Below are 17,183 nucleotides of genomic sequence, written 5' to 3'. Positions count from 1 at the left end.
GTACATTAAAATTTGCAAACATCTAGGCCAAGAAAGTCTTTAGTTAGGTAAGTGAAAGAAAACAAAGAATTAAAATATTTTGTTAAAACTACACTAAGGGGGTTATATTCTTTAGATAAAATATGTAGGCCGAGCCTTCCAGTTTAAAACCTAGCTTGGTAAATACTTTATACACTTGCATTCAATGAACAGCATACGCACACCCACACACACACCCACACATACCCAAGCTACACTGAAACCCTCAGATCTCACAGTAACTACATTGATTTTAATATATCAGTTTGCTAAGAGTCTTCAGGATATGCCGGATATATGCCAGTTGTATCCTACTTCAAGTAAATCCTCTTAATTAGAATGACCTCATATTCCCTTTATGCTGCCATGCTCACCTATCTGTTCTTCAAGATCCAAGTTAACTTCTACTTCCTCAGGCATTTGCTCATCAAATTTTTGAAAGCCTCTTATGATTAAAAAAGGTCACTCATAAGAGGCCCGGACTTTTGAAAGATGTCAGTCATTTGCAAAACTTTCTCTGCAGGAATTTGTTTTTACTCCCAGCCTATGACGTTCGATAACCTCTGTCCATCTCGCTCCTCAGAACCTGACCTAATCAGACACTGGTTAATGGCCTTCCTCCTCTGCTAGTCATAGGTTCTCAGCTTTAATTGTGATGGATGCCTTCTGAACTTATAATGCCTGAGACTTAGATCTGTGTGGACTTTCCCCATCACTCTGCAATGTTCTAGTACCTTTCTGTACCTGCTTAAAACTTCTTATCTAAAAATAACTTACCAAAAAGAAAATCCTTCTGAATGCTCTTTGAATCTTGGTCCTAAAATATGTGTCCCTTCATCCTCAATGTCTAAAGTCACCAATAAACTCAAAATCACCGAAGCTAATAACCACTCTTAGCAGGTTATAGTATCTTACAGTATAATTTTTGCCACAAAAGTCCTTCCTTAGACCCAAAGGGCTCTTTTGCAGAATTCATGAGTCACTCTTGGGGAAACCAGAAAACAAAGACTACAAAAATACTACCAAGTTCAAAAGCTACTCTTCAAAATGTACAAACCATCTGTACGAATGAGTAGAAAAAGAGGAAGAAAGGAGGACTACAGAAACAGGAAGGTATGAGAACCAGAAATCAGTATTCTCCCCTAAAGCAAGTACCATCCATGGCCAGGGGCTGTAAGTTCATATCTTCCAGACATATTTATTTGATACCACCAAAGCCCATCAATCCACAGTGACCAACAGGTTACCTGCTGATGTTCACTCATCCTGAAAGTTCGCTCCTCACCCCATCTGCCCAACCAGACATAGGCAATTCTTTATATAACAACAAAGATACCAACCCCTGAAGATAAGAGAGTGCTTGAATAGGTTGTAGCCTGACAAGAAAATGTCCCTACTTGATCAAGGTAGAACTGGATGAAGCCTGCTCAAGATTCCCCCTTCAAATCGGGACAATTTTGGAATTCAGAGCCAGCTTTATTTTCTCGGACCGATTACTCTGAAATATAACTTTACTGGCTGCTTCTCCTCTTTAAACTGTTCCCTCTTATTCATTGATCTTTCTCCTAAAGTGTTGGCAATTTCTGCTTCCCCTCATGGCCTACTTATCTATTTCCAAAGCATCAACCCACGGTCTTCTAGTACCTGCTTGTCTTTCTCCTTCAAAACCCTTCTCTTTTGCCACGAGTGCACTTTCTCCAAGTTCGTCAGCTGTTGGCTTTTCATTCCAATCTCTCTCCGCCTTTCCTTTTGTGTTTCCATAATGTACTTGATTGATTCAAAAGTGAAATTTGAACAGTTTAGGTTACAGATCAAAGGGACCTAGCAAGCAGATGGATAAACAAACATGAATCCTACGCTGAAAAGCCTACACTTTAGGTACAGACCTCAATTGTACCAACCACATGTAAAATTCAAACCGGCTGAGCCTTCGATGGCAAGATAGATTGGAAAATTGAAGTAATTAACGGAGCAATTTAGTAAAATAAATAAATAAATTCTAGCAATTGAGAGAAAAAAGGCATTAAAAAGAAAAAGACTAAAGGCATCCAGGTTGCCAGTCTACATTGATCAAATTGATGAGAAAATTGCTCAATTCTCTATTTCACATTTCCTGATAAACACAGTGAAAAATGTCCAGATGACTGAACAGTTTCATAAAAGTGACTAAAGTATATACATTATATTCAAGCCTGAATACAATCTACATTTGTGCAAATGCCTCACATGTGGTATCCCAGAGAGAGGAGTCTGCATTTGCATAATGACCTCTGCCAGCAGTGGCCCTGTAGGTAGCACTTCAAGAGTGAAAAGATAAATGTTATACCATTTTCAGCAGCTGAAAGCTGGGTTAGGCTGTCCTTGGAGATTTTCTATGTGTAGTATAGAGTACAGAGTTTTTTTAAAGGCCATCTCATATCCCTTTAAGGCAATATTCCTACATTTTCTTAAACCAAAACAGATATTTGGGGACTATCTAGATCAGCAATTCAAAAATTTTTTCCATAAAGGGCAAGGAGGTAAATAATTTCGGCTTTGTGGGCCACACAGTGCCTGTCACAACTGGTACTCAGCTTTGCTATCAGAGCAGGAAAGTAGCTATAGACATTACACAGATGAAAGGCATGTCTGTGTCCCTATTTTAAAAAATGGGTGAAGGGCCAAATTTACCAGGCATTGTCCTGTGTTCCGCTAAATAGGTGTACCTGTGGGCCATAGTTTGCTGACTCCTGATTCGAACTCTAGAGTGTAAATACCTTCCCTTCACTGAGTTAGAAAAACAAGTAGTCATCATCTTAACACCACATTTGTTATTATGATCATCACAACTATCACTCCCATTTTATAGTTAAAAAAAGATAAATTTGCATAATTGGTAAGTGGGCTGGACTTCAGAACAAATCCAATGATTTGTTCTGGAAAGTCCAGTTTTCTTTCCAACAAAGCACAGTGCAACATCAAAAAGAAGGCATTCTAAGAGTGGTTCAATACTGTACCAAAAAGAGCAACACTTCATTTAAAGGAATAAAATTAAAGGAGTGCAAATTAAATGTGTACAACAGTAACAGGAGTTCATTGGTTAAAAAAAAGAAATACATCTGTCAATAGATACTCCGACATGTCTGCCATGAACCACATTTATTTATCCCTTATCTAAGCTCCTTTTATTGTCTCTACATTATTGGACTTGGCAATTTTGTTTTAATTCATAGATAAAAGCATCAGAGTAATAGACATAGGGCATCAGTGACACAAAGGGCTAGCTTTTCAGAACACCTATTTCCCCCGTTTAGAAGTGGATATTATATGTGAATACACTTGAGCACACACCAGATAAAGATAATTCAGAGCACGTGTTAGAAGCGGGTAAACTCTTTAGAATCGTTTCAGTGATGTTATTTTCCTGTCTGAGCACATATATTTGAGTGTATTCATTGGTTAAAAAAAGTTTAAAAATTCAAGAGAATATTTTTATCTGATTGGTTTTTATATACATTGTTTTCAATAAAATACAGTTTGTATCTTAAGACAAGGTATATACGTACTAAAATAGAAAAAAAATTTTCTTGTTCCAAACATTTTTATTAGTTACTATTCTCAGAGTTTTTCATTAGTTACTGCTAATTATTCTAGTAACACTTGAATTTAGCAACAAAAATAATAATTTTTAAATTATTCTATTCAAAATGAGTGGATTGGCAAAAAGCAAACATACTTCTAGAATTTTTAAGCTACTCTAAATTTATTAGTATTCAAATACAAATAGTATTTTCAAATAACAAAGATATTGTTTATATCATTCCCTTTTCTTTGGGAAAATAATCCAAATACCCAAAATATTTGGGTAGATAATCCTGTTTCACCATAACCTGACTTCTTATTCTCAGGCATGTAGAAGTCTCTACTTCTTAGCCACCTGGTAGTCAGTCAAGGCCATGTGATTGGTTCTAGCCAATGACATGTGAGCAGAAGTAAGATACAGCACTTCTGGGTTAAGGCAGTGAAATCCCTTATGTGGCCCTCCAGTCTCTCCCTTGTCCAGTTTTGGCAAACATGGAAGACGTTGTGTTGAGATGGCAGAGTCACACACTGAAGCCACATGAATTACTGAATTACCAAATACAAGAAAACTTCTCTGGAGTCTCCTGGACCCTCACCTAGGGCCAGCATCATGGGCATGTAACCTATGTGATCACCCAGGACTCAGCACTCGGATGGGCTCTGTGCTTGGCTTGATGCTCTGCTGTCACTGTCTTGTCAATTTTTAGAAAAGGGGCCCAATATTTTCATTTAGCCACCAGGTTTCACAAATCTGTACACAATGCCCCCCAGAGCACAGACTTCGTAGGAGTTTTGTGTGAATGTGTTAACCACTGAAATTTTGAAGCTGTTTGCTTCTGTAACGTATACCTATCTTATCCTATCCTAATACAATCCTGAAACCTTTCTAGATTCAGCAAGTGTATCCCTACTCCAAGATGCTTCCCTGAATACCCCTCCTTCCTCTTGAGATGGGTGCCTTCACTAGGTGTTCCCATAGAACTATTATCTACTACAGCATAACACACAATTTATTCTAGCTATTTGCTAACCTGTCTCCCTAAGGGGGACACTATGGGATCACTCCCTCCATATGCATTCCAACCCATATGATGTAACTTCCTATGTAACAAAAACTGGAAAGTCAACGATTATACTCCCCAGAATTTTTTGCAGTTAAGAAAGCAGATGTGTCCTGTGTTTTGCTAAGTAGGTATACCTGTAAGAGGTTTGAGATGGGGGAAAAAAAAGGCAACACAAGGTCACAGACTCACTTTAGGACATAGTTTTTCTTGCAAGTGTGGTGTTAAAGGAATTCTTCTTTTGTGGCAGCTCTGGCAGAGGGTTTGGCCCAAAACTGTAAAGCAGCAGCAGTGGGACTTTCCCTTGGAGAAGTGGTCTGGCGTTTCTCTTGGCTGCTCTTGTATCTTGCTATTGGCATTTAAACCTGCTTTCCAGGCCAGGTGCAGTGGCTCACACCTGTGATTCCAAGGCTGAGGTGGAAGGATCACCTGACCTCAGGACCTACAAGCAGTGAGCTATGACTGCACCACTGAACTCTAGCCTAAGGGACAGAGAGAGACCCCTGTCTCTTAAAACAAAAACAAAATAAACCAAAATACTGATTTCCTGGGCCTTCCAAAGACATTGCTAACTACCCAATGCCCTTTAAATGAGGTTTTTTTTCTTTTTTGGCTCAAAATGGACTCTGTTGTCTGCAAAAATGACGAAAACCTATGTTCTCTTCTCCCCCCACCCCCACTAAAGTGAAAGGTCTTCGATGGCAGGGACTGAATCTTATTTTCAAAATCATCTTTTCCTCCCACTACCCAGCTACCTAAGAGAAGCTTACTGTTTTGGTACATAATAATGGCTCAATAGATATTTTAAGAAGAAAAGTGGGCAGGAAGGCAGGCAGGCTGGAAGGAAAAAAAGAAAGGCATGATGATTAATCTTATGTGTCAACTTGACTGGGCTAATGGATGCCAACATAGCAGGTAAGCGTTATTTCTGGAAGTGTCTGTGAGGGTGTTTCTGTAAGAGATTAGCATTTGAATAGGTAGCCTGAGTAAGGGAGGTTACTCTCCCCAGTTTGAACAGGCATCATTGAGGGTCTGAATAGAACAAAAAAATTCCCTCCGAATGTAAATTAGTTCAACCATTGTGGAAGACAGTATGGTGATTCCTCAAGGATCTAGTACCAGAAGTACCAGTTCACCCAGAGAAATATGTCATTCTACTATGAAGACACATGTACATTATATTTATTGCAGCACTATTTACAATGGCAAAGTCATCAAACCAATCTAAATGCCCATCAATGACAGACTGAATAAAGAAAATGTGGTACATACACACCACAGAATGCTACGCAGCCATAAAAGGGAATGAGATCACGTGCTTTGCAGGGACACGGATGAAATCGGAAGCTATCATCCTCAGCAAACTAACACTGGAACAGAAAACCGAACAGCTCATGTTGTCACTGATAAGTGGGAGCTGAATAATAAAGACACATGGACACAGGGTTGGGAACATCACACACCAGGATCTGTTGGGGGATGGGAGGTGAGGGGAGGGAAGAGGACAGGTCAACAGGTCAATAGGTGGAGCAAACCACCATGGCAAACATATACCTATGTAACAAACCTTCATGTTCTGCACGTGTATCCTGGAATATAAAGTAAAATTTAAAAATAACAATTATCTGCTTGCACAGATAATTTCTTTCTCCTTCTTCTCCTTGCCTTCAGACACCAATATTCCTGGTTCTCAGATCTTCAGACACGGACTGGGATCTACATTACTGGCTCCCCCGGTTCTCAGGCCTTAGAGTTTGGATTGAAACTATACCCCTAACTTTCCTGGGCCTCTACTTTTAGACGGTAGATTATAGGATTTCTCAGCCTCCCTAATTGCATAAGCCAGTCTCTCGTGATAAATCTCTTTCTATATATCTCTAAGTAAACTCTATTGGTTCTGCTTCTCTGGAGAAAACTAATACAGAAAGGAATCATTCTTTCAATTCGTAGAATTGGAAGACAAACCTGTTAATATATGCACCTCATATTTTAAATAAATTAGAAATGTCATACATTACTCAAATACATAGGACTTCAGTGTTGCAGCTACAAAAAACTGAATACCCTAAAAGACCTAGTGGATCTTTCCATGTGCTACAGTATAAAGGTAAACATGTATATTTGCTGCATTTCAGTGTCTATAAACAATCTATTTTAAGATGTCCATTGCTGTCAATATACTCCCCAGATAATAAAATGCTTTAAAAAATATAAATTATACAAATGTAACAACTCCTATGCTTTTCCATAATTTGCAAGCCAGATTTTCATCAGGCACAGATGTACTACATTACACACAGTGCAGTAAGCTGCAGTTCTAGTTAGGGAAGGAAAATTTGTCAAATTGATCCCAGGTTAAACCTATCTCTTCACCCAGGGATCCTCAGAATTTTTCCCACTGTCCTCATGGTAGCCTCTTGGGTGGTAGCAATGCCTTGAGCCATCCTAAACTTAAAAAGAAAAAAATTAAGTCAACAAATTCAGCAAATGAGTTTTAAAAATTGGTGTTGCTCGGGCAAAGGCACTCTGCTTCTCCATATGTTCTTTTCAGTGTGGAATGTAGTACTACTTTATATAGCACCAACTTCTTATTTGTAATTGTACAGTCACTGGAAACTAGGTCAAGACACACTGCAGCTTTCCTGTTTCCAAATACCAGATGCCATGTATGGCATGCATGAAAGTTGAGACTTACCGGGGTTGAAGTACAGGAAACGAGAGAAAAACAACAAGCAGAGGATAAAAAGAAAAGCAGTACATTCCTTCTATGCCCCTTCATAAATCTTCATCTTCTTTCCAACAAGATCTAGGAAAACCACAGTTTCAGTCTGGGACAGGGATGCTCATTACCAAAGTTCAAAACCTATGAAAAATTACAGTGAAAAAATCATTCACAACTGATTTATGGTTAAATTGAAAGAAGTGGAAGTGTTGGACCAATCACCTGCTTTTCAAACCTCTTTCAATCTCAAACCCACTCTAAAAGCTTGGCTCCAATCTGCTTCTATAATTAGAGTACCAAAACAAGAGGCATTAATACCTCCAACAGATCATTAATCATTCCAGCTACTTCATGATGGAGGCCACAGCCATGGACTGGAGGCAGGGTAGAGCAAATACAATAGTCATTGATCTCTATTTGTAGACTAGAGTAGGACAATGTGTTTGCTGGTGTCTGTCACCCTGGAATTGCAACATAGACCATCAATAACAAACTCATTCCACTTTAACGGCCTGAAACAGTGATAAAAACTATGAGTGTTTCCCAGTACTAAGCAAAGTAAGATCCACTTTAGGCGCCTACACTTGGCTACTACTTAGTCCTTACTGGCGAAAACAGCAACTATTCGTTGTCTCCTATGACTCCAATATCGAGGCCAAAAGTCATATGTATGTACTGAATTACTCCACAACCTGCCTACTGGATTCTCTTCAATCCTGCATGAATCAACATCTTCTGAAGAGCAGTAAAACTTCATTAATACGAAGTCTTTGGGGGTAAACTTTTGAAACAATGGGAAAAAACAGTAATTACAGATTCATTTTCCTTAAATAAGTGAGGTTGCATTTTCTTTATGGTCTGTTGGAAATATCCCAAGATTAGGAACCAACAGATGTGGAATCAACCCAACCCCAGGTCACCTAATTTGAACAGAAAAGCAAACCTCTGAGTCGCCGATTTCCCTTACCTCTTCATTGCTGATCATAATACTTGTTCATCCTTCTTTATAGGATGGTTTCAAAGATGATAGGATTGAAAACTTGGGTCTTTAGCTAAGTTGAGAGCACAATTGAAAGGTGAACTTCTACTAAGGCAAGAGAAATCACCACATTGGAGTATTTTAAAGATCTGGATTAATGAACATATAAAAATGACTTCTTTTAGTATATTACTAGCTTATATAAAAATGGATGCTGAGATATCACTTGAAAATTATAATAATCATTTCCAATTTGACACGTTTGACTGATGTATATGTACTCGCTATATACATAGTAGCAGCACTTCCCTTTGCTCAAATAGCCCACTGTTATCCCCATGCCAAGGTGACCACTTGCATTTTCCATAAATAAATCCTGCACAAGAAACATATGTTCTCCTGAATATACTAACCATATGAACCCCCAAATTCTTGTCCCACTCTCCACGTATTAGAACAGACTGGGTGAAAGATTCTTTTTTTAATCTTTTGTTATCGACCTTGTGATTAGTAAGGGTGGAACAGAGCAACTCATATAAACTCTGTGTCTGGTTCTGACATTCCAGGAGCCTACATGGTACTAATACTGTCGCTAACCTAAAAACGTTCTAGAACACCTTTAAATATTTTCTAAATACCCTACAGCAATGCTGTCCAGTAAAACTTTCTGCAGTGAAGGAAATGTTCTTTAATCTGAGCTATCCAATATGGTAGCAACTAGCCACGTGTGACTGCTGAGTACCTGAATAAGGTGTAAAGAAGGAGCTTAAGTTTTTCAATTAAAAAAATGGAATATTATTATTCAATAATAATAATAATTTAAACAGTCAAAGTAATTTAAATTTCAGTACATGGCTAATGGCCATTGTATTAGTACTGTAGCTTAGTCTTTTCCCAGCCCAATTCTACTTTTGTCATTTTCTTTATAAGACCTTAAAAGTTACTTGCTCTGTAGGAGCAACGTCGTGGTAATAGTAAGCATTGTGCACGGTTTTGTGAGAATGAAAGATAATTCATTAACTGCCCAGAGCAGGCATTCAGGCAATTATTATCCTACATTCTCTCCTTACCTAATCCTTATATCACCTTTGAACATCACTTTCTCCAGAAATCCTTAGCTGGTCTTAAAATTTGGCCTAAAGCCCCTTCTTAATATATTGTAATGCACTTTTATTTCCCTCATTTAATGATCTGCATTTTCTCACTAAAACTTGGGCTTCCTATTTATCTTGATATTTCAAGCATTAACGCCCAGAATGAAGCAACTCAAAAAATTCTTTGAAGCCATTTTTAGAAACGTCCAATGTATCTCAATATTCTACACATTGTAGGTTCTTCCTTCACTGATTGTAGTTATGGTATGTAAGAAATAACTAGTCTAGGAAGCATTACCCATATTCTTGTCACAGAGGAACGAAATCTGCGTACTTGTGAAAGTCAAGTGACTCAATAAAAACATTCATGGTAGAATCACCCCAAGTGGATCTGTTAGGCTTAAGATGGAAAGGAGGAGCTAAGTAAGTCTAAGAACACTAAACTCGATTCTCCTATCACTTTTCAAAGAGCAGCAGGCACTGAAATCTTCAAACCTTCACTGATCAAATCCAGAAGACACCAGATCCCCATATCCAATCACTTTGGTACCTGGATGAACTATAGTGTTGACAGTGGCAACACAGTGACTGTGCTGGGAGTCCTGTTATGCCCATTAAAATCCACACAGACTAAGCATCCATTGAGTACATGGTACTCTTCTAGTTCAGACAAAATACAAGCCACAAGGCTAAACGTTTCTGTGGCTACGTGCCAGTTATAACCATAGAGGCTGAATCAGATTTCTATTCTTTTCTTTTTATTCAGAAAGACATTTGAATTTGGAAGACAGCAAAAACTTTGCCCAGTGTTTAAAGAAACAACGGCCATTCCAAAATGCCCTCGTATAGAACTACACACATGATTTCATAGAATAGAGTAACTGTTATTATTATTTCATCTTCATGAGGCTCAGTTTCCACATCTGCAAAATGGCAGTAATAGTATGCACTACACCAGTTTGTAGTAAGGATTGAAGATAATGTATTAAGTGTCTGAAAGAGCTACTAAGGCTATTTTTATTCCTCATTCTATACCTATCTAATTCTCACATCGCTTCTTCCACAAATCCTAGCCTTGTCTCAAAATTTGGGAAAGGACCCTTTCTATGAGGACCCAAAGCATGTGCATTTTCTCTATTTAAATATCTTTTCCTTTCCATTAGACCTTTGCCACAATGTTTATTATTGTATCTCTAGAATCAATGCTAAGAACACAAAAGGAAATCACCATTTATTGAAAGAATGAATCAATGAGTGAATCAATGAAGGAATGAATGCTTATGCACTAACCACCAACAGAACACATGTGGGAATAATTTGCTTCTACTGGTTAAGGTCCATACACTTCTCCCTTTTTGAGTAGTAATTATCTGGTGTGGTAGGCAGAATAATGGGTCCCCAAAGCTGTGCACATCATACTCCCCAGAACCTGTAAGTATGTTAGGCTACATGACAGATGGAATTAAGGTTGTTAAAACAGAAGGATTAACTTGGATCATCCAGATGAACCCAATATAACATTCCTTAAAAAGGGGAAAGGAAGGAAAAAGAGTTGAGCCAAAGGTCATAGTGATGAGATACAAGTAGAGTTTGACCTGCTGTTACTGACTGCAAAGGAAGGGGGCCAAGAACCAACGACCACGGGCAGCCTCTTTAGAGTCTAGGAAAGGTAAATAAACACATTATCTTCTAGAGCAAGGGTGTCCAATCTTTTGGCTTCCCGGGGCCGCATTGGAAGAAGAAGAACTGTCTTGGACCACACACAAAATACACTAATACTAATGATAGCTAATGAGCTAAGAAAAAAAAATACAACGATATTTTTAGATAGTTTACAAATTTGTGTTGGGTCACACTCAGAGCTGTCCTGGGGTGCATGCAGCCTGCGGATTGGACAAGCTTGCCCTAGAGCCTCCTGAAAAGAATGCAGCCTTGTGAGCACCTTGACTATAGCTCCGATGAGACCTGTGTCAGACGCATAACCTACAACACTGTGAGATAATAAATTTGTGTTATTTTAGGCTACTAAATTTGTGGTAATTTGTTTCAGTATCAACAGAAAATGATACACTTGGGTAGTTTCAAAAGTATATTAATGCTTGGTACCCCTCACAGAGATTCAGATTCAGTTAATCTGGGGTATTGCCAAAGCATCAGGATTTTTAAAACTGCTGCAGGTAAGTCCACTGTGAAGCAAAGCTTAAGAATCATTCAATCATTTAACTATATTTGGATATTTAATATCACTCAAACACAGACATACAAATCTGCCTAGAAAAAAAAAATTTCAACCAAGTACCATGCTTAGGTTTAGAGAAAAAGTGGGTCAAGCAAACTTAATATTTTCCTCTTTAATAGGAATGTGTGATGAAATGTGATCTTGAGCAGTATTTTACTCAGCCATTACAACAACTCTTAAAGTCAGTAGGGAAGATACCATAATCCACTTAATACAGGAAAAAAAGATGTGGTTAGGTGCTGAGAAAACCAGTGGATTCCCCAAATCTTGCAGTCAATGAGTGAAGGAGGCCATACTGAGACCACTTGGTGGCCAGAATCTTAAAAATGGGAGTGCCCGGGACTCTGGGAATGAGGAACTGTCCCCATGGAACCTACTCTTGGTTGAGCAACCAAACTAGAAAACAAATATTGTGAATCTAAGTCATTAAAACTGTTTTCACATTCTTGACTTTGCAATTGGGTCTCTCTTGCCATTGGTTCAACTTACTGATGTATTTCAGAATCAGTGCAAGAGTAACCTAGTCTAATCACCTGGCTTATGTGTTAGCCAATGACAGGCCACAGGTCAAATCTGACCCTCCTCTCTTTCTGAAGATCAAGTTTCATTAGAATTCCACATGCTTGATTTACATATTGTCTATAGCTGCTTCCATGCTACTAATGTAGAGTTGAGTAGTTGTGACATGGCCTACAGCGCTGAAAACATTCATATGGTGTAGCCCTTTACAGGAAGTTAGATGACCCTTGACACACATCAAGGATGGAACCTCTACCTTCCCCAGTGGCACCACTGATACTCTTCAGGAGTTTAAGCTCATGAGGACAATTTAAAGAGCCTGATGAAAGCATGCAACAATAACAGCTTGCGGATATACATAGCAACACCTAAGACTGATCTTTCAATAATAATTTTAATTTAACCAGAACTTCGGTTCAGAGAAACTCAATATACTTTGAACATTATCTTGTTTCTTTCTGACAACTTTTATTAGAAAACAAAATGGGGGATAACCAATGCATTAAAGACATCATTTCAATCATTTAAGATATTATCAGTTCCTTTGTGCCTTTTCCCACTGCCAGTATTTTGAGAATTAATTGCTCATTTGTGCACAGTACTATACAATTTTAAAAGACATAGTATTTGCCTGCTGGGACCTTACACAATAGAAGACAGGCAAGGATGGCAGAGAATGAATGCTCCTTAGGGGATGCACTAAACAAATCCATAAAACAAACAAGCATTAATGTGATATATTCACAAAAGGTGAGTCCTGATTTAACAGGAAGGCAAATAAAAAAGCATTTGTGTTTATCTAGCAGGTTGCTACAACAACAAAGTTAGAATTAATTTTTTTAAAGGCATTCATGAAAGTAGTCCAACTTTCTTAAGGAACTCTTAATTATTTAATGAAAGGTTTCCAGAAGATGAAGTTGCAGACGTGATTAAGGTGACCTGAGAAACAATTCTAGGCATATGGCTTAATTATCGTTAAATGGCTAAATAAGCTGTGAACATTGGTATAGAAACTTACCCCAGAAGCCTAGAAAAAGCCAAAATATTCTTATATCTAACATTGAAAGGGAAGACAAAGCTCTGTATTTGTAATAACAATGAAGGAGCATGAGCACCCCCAGTCTCTTAACCCACTCCCATAGCTGATATCATGTAATATTGTCATTTGTAATAGGATTTTTGTATATTTGGTCTTCATTCTGTTTCCTAACATACAGCTCCTAAAATTCTTGTAATCTCTGGAGTGATATGAGTCTCTTCTGTATGCTAATGGGATGGCTGGTTGCTGGGGGTCCGTAGGTGGCTTCAGGATGGGTGCTGGTTACAAGAAAGACAAAGGCACGATTAGAGGGTTGAGACTTTCAGCCATACTCCCTAACCTACATGGAGGAGAAGGGGGCTGAAGGTTGAGTTGATCACTAATAGCCAACGATTTGACCAATCATACCCACACAGTGAAGCCTCCAAAAGCCTCCAAAGAACAGGGCTCAGAGAGCTTCCAGATGGCTGAACACGTGGAGGTTTCTGGAGGGTAGCACGTCCAGGGAGGGCATGGAAGCTCTTTGCCCCATTTCCCATAACTTGTCCTATGCATCTCCTAATCTGTAACATTTGTGATATCGTTTATAAGGAATGAGTTAACAAAAGTATTTGTCTTGGTTCTGTGAGCCTCTCTAGCAAATTAATTAAACTTGAGAAGTGCAGTTGGTCAGAAATACAGGTAACAAATTATTACTTGTGACTGGCATCTGAAGAGGGGAAAGTCTGGTGGGGCTCAGCCCTCAACCTGTGGGATGTGACACTCTCTCCAGGTAGATACTGTCGGAATCGAATTGAATGAGAGGACACCCAGGTGGTGTCTGCTGGAGAAACTGCTACAGAATTGCTTGACTGGTGTGTGGGAGGAAAAATTCCCACACATCTGGGGTTACAAAAGTGTTCCCTGTTGTAAGAGTATACAAGTCCTCTATATGCTTATACACCATTAACTGATCACCTCATTCTTTCCTGTTTAGTATAGACACAGCCTTGCAAATCTGTTCATCACAAAATTGAGTAGATTCAACATCAAATGTTTGGAATTGGCCATTAAATAATAATAAAAAAAAAGACACCACCTCCACTTTAAGTCTTTCTTCATTGGACAATGAGAAACGAGTAACTAGTTTCCCTAATTCACTCTTCATCCCCTGCTGCAACTAGCTCCCAAGGCAGAAAAGATGAAAATCATAAAATGATAACCTATTTCAACTCAAAAGGAGCAACATCAGAATTGCGGAGTCTCTAGAGGAAAAGGCAAGTGCTAATCAGGGTGAAACTTAAGATACAAAAAGAGAAAGGAAATGGATGCCAAAGAATTGAAGAGAAGCAATTCAAAGTTACTGAGCATATAGTGGCTACTGTACTGTGTGCCCAGATCCCCTTCAGGACAGAGGCGCTCAATCCTGCAGCTATCAGAAGCACTGCTCACTCACACCTGTAATCCCAGCACTTTGGGAGGCCAAGGCAGGTGGATCACAAGGTCAGGAGTTCAAGACCAGCCTGGCCAAGATGGTGAAACCCCGTCTCTACTAAAACTACAAAAATTAGCCAGGCATGGTGGTAGGCACCCACCTGTAATCCAGCTACTCAGGAGGCTGAGGCAGAGAATTGCTTGAACCCAGGAGGCAGTGGTTGTAATGAATGAGTCAAGATCCTGCCACTGCACTCCAGCCTGAGAGACAGAGCAAGACTCCATCTCAAAAAAAAAAAAAAAAAAAAAAAGGAGAAAAGTGCTGCTTACTGACAGCTCACTGCTGCAGCCCTCTCCAGGAACTGCTCTTGGTCAAAGGGATCCTACACACTCAACCATCCTCCCTAGGTACCCCCCATTCAATGACTGGCTGATGTAGTAACAAAGGCTGGGCCCACTGGATAATTCTAAAGGATCAGCCCAATTGGAGTCTTCCATTGGGTTTGGCTGAAGCCTCATCTGCAATTGCACTGCAATTCAACTTTCCCCTCTGCCCAATCCTGCAACCCTCACTTCATTACAGACATTGTTCCAGAGACCACTGCCCCACAGAAATCTACATATAAATCTCTGCTTCAGAGTCTGTTTCCAGGGCGACCAATTTAACACAGAGCACCATCTGATTGGTAGATATAGTTAGGTACTTTATCATACTTTGTCTTATTTAGGCCTCACAAAGATCTAATAAGATCATTATTACAATGACCATTTGAAAGATGGTTGAGGCTCAGAAAAGCTAAGACATGTGCTTAACGTAAATGCTGGAGCTAGTATTAAATCCAGGTAGGTGCTATGCTGCTTGGATCAAGGATGTATTGGCAGAGCCTCAACAAGAAGTCGGAATATCTAGATGAGCCTAAAATGATCAAGTTTTAAAAGATCAGAAGAGATACCAGAGGCCAAAGTCAAGAAAGAACAAGAAGTTTGAGCCATTAGTGCAAATGAATAGAAGTTCAAAATAAATACTCACTTTGGGACAGGAAATGACAGCCCTTGAATCTCAGTTATGTTCTTACCAATGGATAATCTTATGCCTATGTTCACATACAAGAAAAAAATGGCAACAATAATGATAGTAGCTATTATTTATGGGAAAGCGACCTCAAACCAGGCACCGTGCCTCATGTTTTACACATAGCAGCCATTTGTAGACCCCAACAGTGCTGCATGCAAGTACTGTGAGCGCCATTTTGCAGGTGGGTACAACTGAAACTCAGGAAAGTTGAATGGCTTACCCATGGTCACCAGGTAGTAAGTGCAAAAGTCAGTACTCAAGTCCAGGTTGTCCCTGTGTTCAATTCATGATGCTTCTACTACAACAGTTAGTCTGAAAGAAACTCTGTGAATCTAACACTGATAATAACAGTAGCTAACATATATTAAACTCTTATTATGAACGAGATATTTTTTGTCTCTTAAATCTGTACAACATCCTATGAGGTAGGTACTATTACTATCTTCCTTTTGCAAAGGACTAAAAAGAGACATGGGGAGAGAGAAAGAAGCTTGCCCAGTAAGGGACAGAGCTAGAATTTGAACCCAGCCATCTGACTCCAATGTCCTCATGCTCTATCATTGTGTTAAACCACCAGAAGCTGGGGCAGAGAAACTGGCTTTGTATATAGTTCCTTAAAGCAAACAATGAGTCAAAAATTGCACTCAACTTTGTGGCATGAAATCTCAGCAATATAAGATGGTGTGGGCTGGGTGTGGTGGCTCATGCCTATAATCCCAGTGCTTTGGGAGGCCAAGGCAGGTGGACCACCTAAGGTCAGGAGTTCAAGACCAGTCTGGCCAACATGGTGATATCCCCTCTCTATTAAAAATACAAAAATTAGCCAGGCGTGGTGACGTGCACCTGTAATCCCCATGACTTGGGAGCCTGAGGCAGGGAGAATTGCTCAAACTCAGGAGGCGGAGGTTGCAGTGAGCACACCACTTCACTCAAGCCTGGGTGACAGTGGGAGACTCCATCTCAGGGCGGGGGGTGGGAGGAAGGAAGATGGTGGGATCCACTGTGATAAAGAAACTGGAATTAGCAAGGAATTGCTACTTGAAAGTTGCCCGAAATAGCACTTTGAGTTGCTCTGTGAACTGTTTTCTCCAATGCAAAGATTCTGCTTGGGTGATCCTCTCCCTCTGGCCTCAGCTTTTACTTCCTGATACAACGGAGGCAATATTCTATTAGAAGAACCTTTGCTGTGATGGTTAAAAGTGTCAATCTGATTGGATTGAAGGATGCAAAGTATTGTTCCTGTGTGTCTGTGAGGGTATTGTCAAAGGAGATTAACATTTGAGTCAGTGGATTTAAAGAGGCAGACCCAGCCTCAGTCTGGATGGGTACCATCTAACCAATTGCCAATGTGGCTAGAATATAGCAGGCAGGAGAAGATGGAAGAGCAGACTTGCTGAGTCTTCCAGCTTTTATCTTTCTCCCACTCTCGATGCTTCCCACCCTAGAAAATCAGACTCAGGTTC

The 17,183-nt window shown here is 39.5% G+C and overlaps 1 protein-coding gene across 9 annotated transcripts in view; it reads right to left on the bottom strand.

Annotated features, from left to right (window-relative positions):
- LOC108588872 (uncharacterized) overlaps positions 1 to 17,183 on the bottom strand; it is a 192,335-nt gene that overhangs the window by 45,266 nt on the left and 129,886 nt on the right. For 3 of the 9 annotated variants that reach the window (XM_078354474.1, XM_078354479.1, XM_078354480.1), the window contains one exon: positions 7,336 to 7,446. The exons of 5 other annotated variants lie outside the window; for them this stretch is intronic. Coding sequence is in view for 3 of the 4 variants with exons in the window: in XM_078354479.1 (XP_078210605.1) it covers positions 7,426 to 7,446 (21 nt within the window). In the remaining variant the exon portion in view is untranslated. Of the gene's footprint in view, positions 1 to 7,335; positions 7,504 to 17,183 lie in introns of all 9 variants that reach the window. One more of the 9 variants, XM_078354477.1, reaches the window with a different exon arrangement.

Source organism: Callithrix jacchus, chromosome 17, assembly GCF_049354715.1.
Source record: "Callithrix jacchus isolate 240 chromosome 17, calJac240_pri, whole genome shotgun sequence".
Taxonomy (NCBI): domain Eukaryota; kingdom Metazoa; phylum Chordata; class Mammalia; order Primates; family Cebidae; genus Callithrix; species Callithrix jacchus.
The sequence above is the reverse complement of the archived record's forward strand: the minus strand, read 5'-3'. Positions and strand labels throughout refer to the sequence as shown.